At 47.8% G+C, this 14,884-nt stretch overlaps 1 protein-coding gene across 1 annotated transcript in view; it reads right to left on the reverse strand.

Moving 5' to 3' along the window:
• The window catches only part of HPSE2 (heparanase 2 (inactive)), a 107,515-nt gene that overhangs the window by 26,704 nt on the left and 65,927 nt on the right, over nt 1–14,884 (reverse strand). The window contains exons 4-5 of the mRNA XM_063405529.1: nt 8,512–8,685; nt 7,800–7,971 (exon numbers count right to left, since the gene is read on the reverse strand). Of these exons, the coding sequence (XP_063261599.1) occupies nt 7,800–7,971; nt 8,512–8,685 (346 nt within the window). The remainder of the gene's footprint in view (nt 1–7,799; nt 7,972–8,511; nt 8,686–14,884) is intronic.

Raw genomic sequence — 14,884 nt, forward strand, 5'->3', positions numbered from 1 at the left:
CAAATCCTCATTATAACCTCCCGGAGCAGCAGAAGCAGGACATTCATATGCCCCATCTCCCATGTCTCCAGAAGCTACTTGGCCTCTTCCTGCTCCTGAGAAACTGTTCTAGGGCTCAGGCAGCACAGTGCAGACCAAACACAGGACAGAAAAGCCCTAGCTTGCTTAATGTTCCTCTTCTACCTCTATAATAGCAAGATAAATCAATTAGTTCTGGTAATATTAATATCTTATGATAAAATGTACATATCTAGTTCAAATTTTCTTTTCCATATCTGGTTTTCTTTCTTTCTGTCTTCTTCCTTTTTCCTTTTGTTGAGATTTTTGCAAGATGAAGTTCCTGGTAATTCTTCAAGTCCTGCCTTTAGAGGTGGAGTTGTTCCTTGAGCACCCCAGATGTCTTGGACAGTGGTCTCTACTCTCCAGAGGAACTTAGAGCTGCCAGCAAGTGGTACTGCAGGAACAGGAGATGAAAGCCTAGGGGAGGGGGAGATGAAGTAATGTACAGGTATCCAAATATCCTTGTTTTAGGAAGTGGGATATAACGAATCCCTTTATTCCTATAGCACCCGTGCTGCTCCATCCACAGATTTTGTGGGCAGTGAAGATCCATAAGGTCAAAGTGACCAGCAGGGACACATTTTCATTTGGGATCTCCTGGGCCGTGTGATTTCCTCTGCGCAGGATGATGCAGGCACAGTGAACAGACACTTTGGGAGAGCTCGGATCCCTGCACACGTGCTGCACAGATGGGCTGGGCTGGCACAGTAAATCTGCCACTTTCCTGCACCCCGGGGTCTCTCTGTGAGCACCAACTGACCCTGCAGCACATGTGCACTAAATCCCTCCCAGGAGCAGTGGGACAAGCTCAGCCCATGCTGTGCAGGCAACAGGGGCAAGTGCTGAAGCATGGCCACATAATTCAGAAGGGTGGCAGCTCCAATATAATAATGCCCTTGTAATATCCCTGGCTGGATTTCCACATATCAGAAACCTCAGCACGTGTTAAAATCCTCAAGAAGAGTCTTTGAAATCTTCTGAGACAGTGTTTCTAGGTGGGAAAGCAGAGCACATCAGAGACATGTAGAGGAATAGGAATCTTGGGTAAGGAGTTTTTGACTCTGAGGATGATACAAAGTCACTGAGCTTGATAAGGACATCTAAGTGACAGAGGGTAAGTTTAGATTAGGTATTAGCAAGAAATTCTTTACTGTGAGGGTGATAAGGCACAGGAGCAGGTTGACCAAAGAAGCTGTGGATGGCCCATCCCTGGAAGTGTTCAATGCCAGGTGGGATGGGGTCCTGGATAACCTGATCTACTTAAAAAAACCTGGTCCCTGCCCATGGCAGGAGTGTTGGAACTGGATGATCACTAAGTTCCTTTTCAATCCAGCTCATCCCATTACTCTGTGATATGTCCATTTTCTTACCCTTGCAGCTATCTCTGCGCCAGCACCCCATGCCACCATTGCTATCTGTGGGGCCCTGAGAGCTAGACCTGAGAAAAATGTAATTCAACATTGCCCAGAGGCTCAAACAATTCACAGCTCTGTCCTAGAAATGGTAGTACTAGCACAGGGTGGGGCTCACCTCACAGGCCATGAGTGAGCTGTGGGGGCAAGGAGCAGAAGGTCTGCAACACCTCAAGATGGTCCTGACACCCAAACTCTGTATTGTGACACCATGGGCCAAATCTGAGCTCTTCCAGAGCGTGTCCCATAACCACATCTCCCAGGAACACAACTTTCCCTTTAGTGTTGTCAGATATCTGAAACAAATCTCCTGTCCTGATTCAATACTTGTCAGTCATGGAGAACCTACTGCAACCTTAAGTAAATTGCTCCCATGGTTAATTAGCCTCCAAGTACATTATTTCTCATTTGAACGTGTCTGGATTCATCTGCCAGCCTCTGGAACTTCCTAGGCTTACTCCTGATGCATTAAAGAAACATCCACGTTTGGAAATCTCTTTCCCATGCAGGTAATTGCAGACTTTCATCCTTTAAATTATTAAAAGAAAAAATAAATGCAATGCATAACACAGAATGCAGCTGCACAAGAAGACAAGTTGTTATTTCAGAGGCACCCAGGTGGTTTAGCATCTAAATGACTCCTGAGTGCTGAACTTTAAAAACATGGGTTATTTCATCTGCTGCTCCCTGAAGAACTGTAAAACAGAGTCCCTACCCTGCACAAGCCCCAAATGTAGAAACAAGACTGGCCTGCTTGGGGCTGTGCCCTGGTGGATCCCTAGAGCAGGGTGGCAGATCTCTGTCCTTTGAGCCAACACTGATGGGTAGAAAAAACCTTCACCCTGTGTCTCAGTTGGCTGGTGAGGGTTATTAAGGCCCAGGCTTCACTTAGTGACTTCTTCAGGTCCCAGCAGCACAAGTGAATACCTGCAGCAGCAGAAAGAGGTGCTGGACCCCACTAATGCCACATGCTGCAAAGCCTTTATTCTGCAGGGGATACTCATGAATTTCATTGTGGGGAGCACAGTCTGGTATGAACTAGGTATAAATCTGTTGATATATTGTATTCTCCAGCTGCTCAGCACCACCTTTCTTCAACCAACCTGATCTGTGATAGGGCTGCACAAGCTTTCCAGCAAAGAGGGCTTAATGTCCTTGGGGGAGCTCAAGGGGTTAGGAGACAGAGACTCAGCTACCTCTAGCCTCCACAACACCCTGTGACCATTACTTACGCAATGCCATTGCATACCATGTGAATAACCTTCCACTTTCTTTACAAAGCTTCCTTCCAAACGGCTTTCTGCACTGTGAACAAACCACCCCATTCACAGGCTCTTGGGCCTTGGTAACATTCCCTCTGTCTTCTGAGCTGGCCTGTTTACTCTCTTCTCATATGAAGAAATTACACACTAAGCACATCATCAGCTCCCCTCTGTAACCTCCTGGTGCTATTACATCTTTTGTGAGATGAAATGACTAAGATTATAGGTAGTAATCAGAATGAAGGAACAAAGTGTACTTACACAGTGCCATAATCTCATCTATGTTTTTTCTTATCCATTTTGTTCTTCCTATACAGGTGACGGTGACTCTGGCATTTCAGAAATCAAATTAAGTTTCAGAAGCAACAACTATATTAACTCTTTCATCTTACGAGAGTGGTAGCTAAATCTTTTGCTTATATCTCAGCTCCTTGACCCTGCCATATAACCAACTGCAAAATGAGTCATCACATCCTTCACACCTCATTTCAACGTATCTAGGAATTGAGTTACTCATAAGTTCAATGCTACCAGATCTTGAGTTCATGCTGCAGTGACCTCCTTCTCCTTTTGTATCATTAATTTAAAGCTCCTTGTCTTGTGGCTTAAATTTTTGTACAAAATTCTTGCTCTGGATCTATTGAGTGTCCTGGTACAGTCTGTGCCACCAGCCTTGTGGTAGCTTGTGTAATAAAATACGGCAAGAATACAGTTTTTTAAAAAGAAAGTCAAACAGCCAAAACAGCTTCTAAAAATGCAGTGTTTACAAGTCCCTTGTGTCGAATATGGCAGAAGTCCTTCTCAGCAAGAGGACAGGAAAAATGCCTACATTCATTCCTAAAATTCATCCAGAGTCCTTCCCTTTGCCAGACACCACCTACTCCAGATACTTATTTCCCCTTCTTACTTGAATTTGAACAAACAAGCTCTGTCCATACACTGTCTTTGGCTGCTGTTTGGATAAAAATGAATGCCTGAACTCACTGAGGTATGCTGACCTGCACAGACAGGCACAGCCCTCTTCATCCTCATGATGGCAGAGACATAAGGCAAAGACACCACCAAACTCTCCCCCATTTTTAGCACTTTGATTTTGGTTTGGTGGAAACCCAGTGTTCAGCTTGTGCCATTACATGCACTGTAAGCTAACAATTCTCTCTACCAGATAAGTGTTATAAACCTGGGCTTGGGGCTGATTTGTGGGTGAAAGGAGCAGGGCTGAGGGTGTAGTCAGGTATTGACCTGGCCCCTACTTGGTTGCCCACAAATAACTAAGACATGCCCCCTCCCAGTCCTGTCATCTTCACAGCTGGCAGGGAGGAAGGGCTTCACCACCACTGACAAAAGTGCTTCAGCTTTATGGGCTTCCTTCTGACCCCTGTGGAATGATACCAGCAAAAGGAGACACAGAACTGGATGGGTGGTTAAGTCTCCACAGGCATTACAAACCAGGAGCAGGAGGCAGTATAATCATGAAGGATGAGAAATTTTTGCACCTTGCAAGAGGAAGACTGACAATTAAGGGCCTTGTCACCTACTTGTGCCACCTGGCTGGAGGGGCTGTGGCTCTGTGACCAGGGGGTGGATGAACAATGGTGACTGCAGTAGCGAAAAGGGGCCGAGGAGGCTGGAAAGAGGGCAGAGAAAAAGCCAAGAAGCCACAAGATCTGGTGACTTTGAGATCTGTGGGATGAGGAATAGGGAAAGAGTGTAGCTCCAGACAAAAAAGATTTTAATTTCTCTGGTGAATCAGCAGTCTCAGGACCCAAAATGGCCACAGAGCATCAACAGCCAGTCTAGCACGGGCAAAAGTGCCTGCCAGCCCTTACCCTGCCAGCATTGCTGCAGCTCCTGCCGTGGTAGAAGTAACACACCAAAACTTGTGAGCTACCAGTGGCAAAAACTGGGCTATATCAGCTGAGAAAAAATGGGTCATGAGAGCCCAGAGCCAAATCCACCCAGACATGCCAGCCCAAGTTTTGTACTGTGTGTTCTGAGCTTTAAGATGTTTCAGCATCTCTCCTTCCTGATAGCTTTTCCTCCTGTTTTTTCTCTTCCAGCACCAAATGGGCTATCCAGCCATGCATTAACCTTTGTGTTTGATTCCTGATCTGCTGTTAAAATCTATGTTAATTCCTTGCAATCCCATATTTTTTTCCCCAAGCAAATTCTGAGCAGTTCTGGGATGCCTGTACCCGCAGACTCAGTAGGTAGCTAACATGGTGTGCTCTGCAACAGCTCAGGCTGCATGAATGGTCTAATTAACACCTCATCAAACACAACTGTTGGTTGTGTCTGGAGAAATTCCCTCTTGCACCTGTGCATCCACAAGACACCATTTCTAGCCTCCTGCATAGCAAGGCCAGCCACTGCAGCAGCTCTCCACTACAGAGCCTGTCCTTACACCAACACAGCTCCCAGCTCCAAGCCCTGCCAGCCCAGGGTGACACCGATGGCTGTGGCTGCTCTGAGCCATTGCTCCGTGCAGGGTGGTGGAGTAGCTCAGGGGCAATAAGTCAGCACTGAGGGGTGTGCAAACCCCAAGCTTCTGTACTTCGGGCTCTCTTCCCCTCACTATAGCTCACCTCCACCATTGGGAAGTGCAGAGTTGTCACCCAGCACAGCTTGGTGTCACCTGCCTAAGGACAGCCTCTGCAGAGGACAGCATGCACACTCTCCTATATGCTGCAAATTTTGGATGCCCAAACTGCCCATAATTGCAGCAGACCCCAGAGAAATGTGGCACCTCAGGAGGCGTTCAGTCCCACCCTATCGTGGAGGACAGGCATAAGGATTTAGTCAGCAGAGCCGTGGAGGTGCTCAGCAGATACAAATGCCCAATTCGCTGTTGTTCATCACATTTTTTTTAAAGAAGAGAAAAACTGCAATTTTCACATCATCAGGACTATGAGCTGCACACACTTCACTCGGGAGCCTTCAACACTACGTAGACTTCTCGTGGTGGTCTAGCAAGGCAGATGGCAGACTTGCCTTTGAGAGAACCTTCCTAAATTCCCTCTCCTCTCTCCTGCTTGCTGGCTGTGTGGGGCTCACTCAAGACCCTGAGAGGTATGTCCTGGCTGTGACAACACCAGGCACATGCTGAGCCACATCCTGCAGACCAGTTCTAGATGCTGCTGCAGAAGACAGAGCTCTTGGTAGCACCAACCCACATATTGAAGAGACCTTGGGGAGCTGCTGGGAATAAGGCTCATGCTGTCAAACAGCTTAGGCACTGGGGTCTATTTGTCTATCCTTTTGCAGCTCCATGTCCAAATACTGCAAATGAGCGTTCAGCCCTTTGTCTTTGTGTAATCAGACTTGTCCCTCCTCTTTACGCCTTGCCTGGTAATAATGGGGTCTTTATGCTCAAAGACCAGCAGCTCTTTTCCCACAGGACCCCCCAGGCTGTGAGGCCATGCAGGCACGTGCCACTTGCTGGGAGCTGCAGACACCAGGATTTGGAGTGCAGGACACAAGGCTTGTCCATGGGAGAGACAAAACTCTTTCGGCATCCATGAAACAGAGTCGTGCTGGAAGGCAGGGATGGCAGCAGAGAGAAGAACATATAGCCTGGAAAGCAGGCATGCTCATCAAAGCTTTTCCACACCAGTTGGAAGGTTTATGAAGAGCCCCCACTATCCCATCACCAGGGCTGCAGCTCTTACGTACCTTCCCTTTCACTTGAGATAGAGTGTCTGCCATTATCTTCTCCAGACTGCACACTACAGCCTTGCTCCCAGGGTTGTCAGTCAAAACACAGCCCAGCAATATTTAGCTGCTGGACCACCCTGGCCGTGCGACCTGGCTCTTCCGACCCCTCTTCCCTGGGACCCGGCTGCGGCGCACGAAGGGCAAACACAGCAGTAGGACTTCCATTTCTCTAATAGCTTCTTGGCTCTCATCCCCGTTGTTTTCCTTACTCAGCCTGCTCCTCCCGGCGCTAATAGATTTCCTGCTGATCAAGGCTACTACAGCGCCTTGTGGCTCCCCCTGCGCCGCTCCCACGCGCGGCACCGAACGCGCGGCTCCGTCGGGCGACGCTCTCCCGTGGCATCGGCGGTGCCCGTGCTGTGGGCGCAGGGGCTCTTCCCCCACCTTCCCCAGTGGGAGGGATGCTGGCGTCACAGCTGGTTCAACCAGCTTTATGGTCTCTTTGTGCTGCCGCAGCAGAGCTGAGAATCTGGCCCTGGCTCCCTCCCCGCCTCGCTGGGGACTGCATCAGTGTGCTGTTTATTGTTTCTGCCAGATCGTTCCTGCAGATGTTAATGAATGCTAGACCCAGCTTTGCTCCCAGCAGAGTCCCTTCCACACCTCCCCCTGCCCAGCCTTCTGCACTGGAGTTTCTGTTTACAGTCCTGCAGGGAATTTCCCTTCTGCTTCATGGTCTTCAAGCCCCACAGACCAAACTCCTGCTGCCAGCAGGCTCCCACACCTCCCTGATTCCTGTAGCTGTCCAACGTCACCTCCAGGTGTCTGCATCCCTCTCTGTCACCATTCCTTCTCCACCTCTGGCCTTCCCAAACTAGAGACATGGCAATCCCCCTAGGAAGGAGAAGAGACCTTGGCCAGAAAAGAAAGTTGCTACAGGTTCTTCCTCTGCACAGATGGAGAAAGTGCAGGGAGAAGAAATCACCAAATGGGAAGAGCAAAGCAATTTGTCCAGGAGGACTCAGAGATAATAATGTGCTCATTGGTAAGAGGTGCAGAGGTGAGAGGTCCACATCCTGACCCTGCAGCCCTTGGGCTTGCAGCAGCCTGCATTCACACCACTGCATTGTCTTAACATCCCAACAAGTTGGACACCTCAGTCTGCACACAACTGGGAAATGCTGGAAATGCATGGGATAGTGTTCATCAGTCCAGCCCAAAATCCCACCAGGGACCTCTGCAGAACTTTAGCAGTACAGATGACCATGTCCCAAAGGCTCTGGTGCTGTGGTGGCTCAGCTTCACTGTCCTGGAGTGGACATTGGGAAGCCAAGGAGCAAGCCTTCCTGCTGCAAAGGACATTGGTCTCAGGAGGGGTTTCTGAGCTCTTTTTAATCAATGCATCACCACTTACCCTTCCAGGAAAGCAATGACGTTCTTTCTGGGCCTTCCGATGTTGGGCCCATAGAGGTGTGCTCTGGAGTAGGTGCGGATGAGCTGCAGCAGGCTTCTCAGCTGGGTGTAGTCCCTTCCCAGCTGGCTGCCGTTCACCGAGCGGCCCGTCAGGGCCCGGTAGTTATTGGGCTCTGAGAAAATAAAAACAGACAGAACTTGTCAGCTCTGCGTCCTCCTCTGTGTGTCCAGAGAGACACACAGCTCACCCTGTCACTGCTTGACCTCCTCAGAGGACACAGGTAGCTCTGCAGAGCAACAGGAGCCTTTGAGGAGTGGATGACAGCCACTGCCTGCTCTCCTGTGCCCCTCTTGCTGTGTGCTGGGTGAAGGAGCTGTACCTTGGTGTCATGCTGCTGTCCCCATAGGGTTGCCCATTCCCCTGGCACTGTAGCCACCACCCCTACAGTAGCTGGCCTGGCCCCCCAGGACCAGCTGTGCCCAGCAGCCAGGGCAGAAACATTTCATGTGATTAATACCAACTGAGAGATATGTCCAGCTAAGAGACTCACACCGAGTCTTAGAGGTGGTGCTGCCTTACAGCAGAGGCCTTTAAATCCCTCTGAAAATACACTGGCAAAGCTTCCTGGGAGCTACAATCTCCTCTTCCAAAACTGAATATCTTTCTGTTACAGCAAGCTCCATTCCAGGGGCTCTCCTGTTCCCACACTCACCGTTGCCCAGCTCCCAGGAGATGTTGTACTTCTTGCTGGCACTGTACTTCAGCAGGCTGAGGGCATTGGAGCTGTTCCAGGAGTTGTTGGGATTTCGGCGCAAAGCATTCAGTGCAAAGATCAGGTGAAGGCCAGAGCAGTCAGCAAAGTTATAGAGTTTGTCTAGAGACCTGGCTGGGAAGAAACAAAAAACAGTTTGTAATTCAAAGGAAAGCTAGTTCCAAGGGGGTTCAAATGATCCTGCTGTCCATCACACCTTGCCTTCTATGTAGGATGAGGCAGGTCAAATGCCATGCCCATGACATCTGCAACCGCAGAAAGGCACCTGACCTTTGAAACCCAGATAGGATTCCAGGTGTGGGTTCATCTCCTTCCAGCATGAAACTTGGATGCCCTCCACCTCTGTGTCAGAGCTGGGGCCGTGTTACCAGAGACAAGTGACTTTGTAACATTGTTTTTCATCTGCTCTTGGCAAGAAAAGTTTGTCTTTCCTGTGCTTATTCTGCCTTGCATCTCTTTCAGAGCAGAACCCTGCAGTGTCTGGAGAGTAGATACGGAAGTCACCACCCTGGAGTTGCCACCTCTCCTGCAGCCCACAACAGCCTGGGCCTTGCTCTGCAGCCCCAGTGCAGTAACCCAGTCCTAGCAATTATCATGTCCAGGCTCCATGCGTTGTGCACCTGCCTGACATCTGTCCTGCTCACAAAGAGTGAGCTTTGTGTCACCCTTGAGCCTGGGGACAGAGGGGCTCCCTGCCTAGTGACAGCCTGGCCAAACTCTGCTGCCAGCAGGCCCTCCCAGGGTGCTGGGGGCTTTGTGGGGTCTGTGTGCTATCTGCTGGCCCAAAACTGCCTGGGTGCCGTCTCCCACTACTGTGACCTCGGTGAGCAGTGGGGGCACAGGCCAGCAGCAACAGGAGAGACCAAAGAAAGAGCTGACCGACTATTTAGGAAGGTGCAACATTAGCACAGGGCAGAGAGACAAAACCCTTAATGCCCTTTTTTCTGAAAACTTCCCTAAAATCTCAACAGCAATCAAATTTGCTGATGACGCTAATGCCAGTGTTAGCAGGATACAAACTCACATGACAGCAAGAGGAGATTTGGTTAGAAAGCAATTAGATAACTGTGGTGTTTTCAATCATCCATGTCTGTTGAACTGCATCCCAGGACACTCAGCAAGCTTCCTGAAGCAGCCTTGGAGATGCAACCACTTAACTGTGAAGAGCCACCAGGGATAGGGAGGTTCCAGGGGGCCAGGGAGGGCAGACCATAGGCTCCACTTTCAGAAGAGGGGAAGGAGGCGCCTGGGAATTGCAGAGTAGGCAGACTGGCTTCAGGTCCCAGAAAAACACTTGGACAAATAACCAAGTTTCTTGTCAGCACTTACAAAATATAAGGAGATGATCAACAGCCACAGGAAAGTGCCAAGAACAAATCACACTGAAGCAATCTATTGACAGGAGAGCAGGGCTTGCAGGCAGCAAAGCAGCCATTTAGGTCTTACACCTTCATGGGGTCTGAGGCTTTGTACACAAAGGATTGCATGCAATATTCTCTCCAGAAACTGAGGTAGCCCTAATTTAGGCTGAACTGCAGTGAGAAGTATGAACACCTAGGTCAGCTTGAAGTAATTTGTTGTTACAGTGAAGGGTCAGGAAGCCTGTTCTGGGTCTATTTGCACATTTCCACAAAAGTGGGGCATAAAGGAGCAGAGGATACACCAGACCCACGAAGGCATCAGGGTAACAGCATGCACCACCTTTGCCAAGGGAGATGAGGGAGATGTAGGGAAGGCCATCACACACTCAGGGAATTGCTCTAAGCCCAGCAGTGATGCTCCAAGATTTCCTGTAGCCATGCTGCCCACCTGAGGTGCAAGTGAAACAGTGACAAGAGGGAGCTGCTTGCTCCAGGTGGGAGAAGCTGTTCACTGTATGTCTGTGTTTATTCTGTTGCCTTTCCTGGTCACTCAAAGTCTCAGTGAATACAGAGCCAGCTCTGAAGTCTGAGAAGAATAATTTTATTTTAGAAGTAAGGTTTTAAGGAGAGTCCAGGAAATAAGCTAACTGAATAGCTAACATTTAATGCAACACAGCAAAGTTATGGAAAGGGGAAGAATGCAAAAATGTGGAAGAGAAATTCTAAATCCCTTTCAAAACCATTTTCAACATGCTACTGGTTGTTTGAGTGAAAAGTAGCTGAATTAGATTAATCTAATGTATTCATCCCAGTGGTTCAGGCACATTAGCTGTTTTTCTGGATGTTTAGTGGATTAGAGACAGATACAGTTACTTATTACTTATTTCTTATTTACTTCAGACCCCCAGGCAAAAAGCTGCACTTGAAATGAGACTCCTATAAAGTGAAGATAGACACCCTAATGACAAATCAGGATAGAAAAAAGGTGTTACCTGCAGTTCCCCTGCTAGAAATGACACCTTTTCACTGGCACAAAACAACTATACTACAAAAGGGGATTTGGTTCATGTTTAGGAGCCATTGCAGAAGACTGGGAATTGATTTTCCATGCATCCATGAGAGGAAATAAGATGTCTGTTTATCCCAACATGCTTGCCACTGTGAAATTATATTTTCCCCATGACACTTATTTTGTTTCTGTGCGCCTGGACGCAGAGATGCCACATGTATTTCGTGTTCTGCCACGACTTTCCAAGCTGGAAACCTCAGCAATCAGGGGAGTGAGCTGGGAGAAACACACACATGTCTGGGGTTCAGTCCTGCACGTTTCCAGTGGTCTTCCAGGACAGATAGACCTAAAGCCTGCACTGAAGCTACAAAGAGCAGAAAAGTACTAATAAACCTATCTCTGCATCACACCAGATTGTTAAAACAGCCACTCTTGATATCAGGACTAGCAGGTACTGAATCCACTTTCCACCTTCATTCTTGGCAGCTGTCTTGGGATAGTGCAAACTTGGGAGCACCAGTGCAGTGACCCTGGCAGAGCACTGATGATCAATTTGCACAAGCTACCTAACCATTAGTGGTTAAAGGGCATGTCCCTCACCTCTGAGATGATTGTCTTAAAAACTGGACATCCTCACTGCAGACAGCTGCAGGTAGATGACAAGAATACCGTCATGCAGTGCATGACAGCAGTGTGCTTAAGTGGCCAAGGGGGCCAATGTCACCCTGGCTTGTATCAGCATCAGTGTGGCCAGCAGGAGCAGGGCAGTGATTGTCCCCCGTACTCAGCACTGCTGATGCTGCACCTCGAGTGCTATGTTCAGTTTTGGGCCCTTCACTATAAGAAAGGTGTTGAGGTCCTGGATCATGTCCAGAGAGGGACAAAAAAGCTGGTGAGGGGTCTGTAGCACAAGTCTTGTGAGGAGCAGATGGAGGAGTTGGGGGTATCCAGCCTGGAGAAAAGGAGGCTCAGGGGAGACCTTCTCACTCTCAGAGGAGGCTGCAGTGATGTGGGAGCTGGCCTCTTCTCCCAAGCAACAAGGAATAGGACAAGAGGAAAGAGCCTTAGGGGACATTTAGATTGGATACAAAAAAAAAAAATTCTTCACTGAAAGCATTATGAATGCTTGATTATGAAGCATTGGAACAGCCTGTCCAGGGAAGTGGTCGAATCACTACCTCTGGGGTTTAAAAGATGTATAGGTATGGCACTTAGGGACATGGGTTAGTGATGGAGTTGGCAGTATTAGGATAATGGTTGGACCGAATGATCTCAGAGGTCTTTTTCAAACCTAATTATTCTACGGATGGATAAAGCACAAAAAGGAGCCTATTTAGAAGACTTTGAGTGATGTCCAGTCCTCCATATGTACAAATAAGGCCATAAGAAAATGCTATAAATATTTTACTGCCATGACTAGAGATGGCAACATTACTTTTGAGTAATGAGAACACGAAGAATTGAAGTATTATTAACAGCTGGCTAAAACTCACTTTGAATTCTGGATAATTGCACTGTTTTTTCTTCATCAAACAAAGAAAATCATACAGGAATTTAACCTTTCCCCAGCTAACAGATCATTAGGCAAGACTTTCACAAAGCACTTCAATAGAAAAAGCCATTGTCGTACCAGAATGAATCTTAATAGAGCAGAACTAGATTTATAAGATGTTCTCCCTGCTCCTTATCCCCCCTGCCCCGTGCAGAGATGCACATGCTCAGCACTGATGTACCACTTGAGCTCAGCAAGAAGGAATAAGGAGAAAAAAAAGAAAAAAGTGCAAGGATGCTGAGAGTCAGCTTCTTCCATTTACAATGCTCATGTAGTTGGAGTGAGGCTGCTGAAGGCAGCAAAGCCCCGTGCTCTATCCCCTCACACCCAGCAGCAGTGTGGGCGGGGGGGTCTCTCTGGGGTGGGAGCCTTGGTGGGTTCGGGACAAGCAGCAGCCATTAGTCAGAGACAAATGCTACTTAGCCCTGGCACAAGAATTTAATCAGAAGATATTTGTGGTTCCTCAAACTTTTACATCATCGTTTGCAGAGGCTTGAACTCATCTAGGGAGTGAATACAGCCCGACAATGCATGGCTGGGTGACCAGCAGTGAAGATCTGCTCCCAGTCCTGCCCTCAGATGAAGCTCTGCACAGAAATTAAAGCTTTTAGCTGCTTTTATTGATCTCATACCCTGCATAGAGAGAGATAAACAATTTCAAAATGCAGGTGTCTGTGAAACCACAAATGATGGTGGGGTTCAAGGGACAAGTACGTCCTTTGGGATTCTTTCCCATTATTCTTTTTATACAAGGCTAAATTTTAATGTTCTCTGAAAGATGGATGGTACTTAACTCTGTAGCATGCCAACAAAAAATCTGAGGCACATTAAAATATCTCTGGCAGTTTAAAATAATTGGAAAGACTTTCCAGTTGTAGATACTGAATTAAACATTATACTAAGGACTTTATAAAGAGCACAGTATTGACCGCTGCTTGGTAAGAGGGACAGTTCAAGAATCTCTGGGCTTGAAAGTCTTCCACATTTTTTATTCTGCTTCAGGAATTTTGCTTTGGCAGAGTTTAGCACGAAGAGTGGAAATTCCTGTGTATGCTGAGATGGAAGCTGGGATCAGTCAGTGGGCTGAGGGGTGGCAGGACACAGCACGGTGTGCCAGGGGCTTTTGTAACTCTGGGAAGGCAACCAGAAGGATGGGAAAGAAGAGCCTGTTCCCCCTCTATCCCCACTATTCACCACATCCATCTCTTGCACATACAGAGTATGCAAGCACCGAAGGGGGTGAGATGAGAGCTGAGCATGGGTTGGGCAGCACACAGGACAATTCCCAAATCCACAGGTTAGCTGAGAGACCAATCCAATGAACAACAGATGGACTCTTCTGTGGATAAAGCAAAGAAATGTAGCTCTAGAAAAAATGATTTCACCTAATCATGGATATTGTCCAACTCTGCATTCTCCATAAATTCTGAGCAGGCCTGGGGTGTCCCTGCACACAGCTCCTGGTGCCAGAACTGGAGCCAGCAGCATCCCCTGCCCCTTGAGTACCCCAGAGGAGAGAGCAGAGCAATGGGATTGGGAAAGACTTGGCAAAGAGAAGCCCAAAGAGAACTTTACAGGGAGGGGGCAGAAAGGGCAGTACAAGCTGTTCAGACTAGAGATGAGTAAGATGGCTGGTCAGAGCAATGAATGGAAAAAGAAACATACTCCCACTTACAGAAGAACAAGTGGGTACATGGAAAATTTATTTACAAACAAATTGGCACCACGGTCAGCTGAATCCCATTTGCTCTGTCTCTCTTGCATTGAAAAATCCTCATAAAACCACTTCTGTGCGGCAAAGACTTGATGTTTTCTTAGCAAATAAATATGAATCAGAAGATATGCAACAAACAACTAGAGTAACTCCAGACCCATGGGATGGGTCTGCAACACTGGCTTGAAATCTTCCAATGGAATGCATCCCCAGTAATGACAGGGTGGCCAGAAACCCCCCTGCACAGTTAGAGCACCAAAGATCAGCCTTCACCATCTCTGCAAGTTCAGAGACAAAGCAACATCCCACAGTGTCCGTATGCTCTATAACATCCAGCTTGACCCACCGGATCATGGGAAGATCTTCCTATTGTAGCTGCATGTTAAGCCATTCCTTCAAAGTTGTTGCTTAATGAGAATTTTAGAGATTTCAAGGCTACCAAGAAACCCACACAGTTGCTGGAAACTGCATTCTAATGACGACCATCCCAGCTGGGAAGCTGTTTGGTTTTAATTCGGTTTTCTGAAGCATTTTGCCATGCAGTAAAACCACACTGTATAAAGATGCTGAAGAATTCCTGGGCAAAATTGCTGGCTGGAGGGAAAAATTTGCTTGCCTCAGATATACATTTCACCCGAAATGATCTCTGTACCTGATCAGGCTCCTTATGCCCTCTG

Source organism: Prinia subflava, chromosome 9, assembly GCF_021018805.1.
Source record: "Prinia subflava isolate CZ2003 ecotype Zambia chromosome 9, Cam_Psub_1.2, whole genome shotgun sequence".
Classification (NCBI taxonomy): domain Eukaryota; kingdom Metazoa; phylum Chordata; class Aves; order Passeriformes; family Cisticolidae; genus Prinia; species Prinia subflava.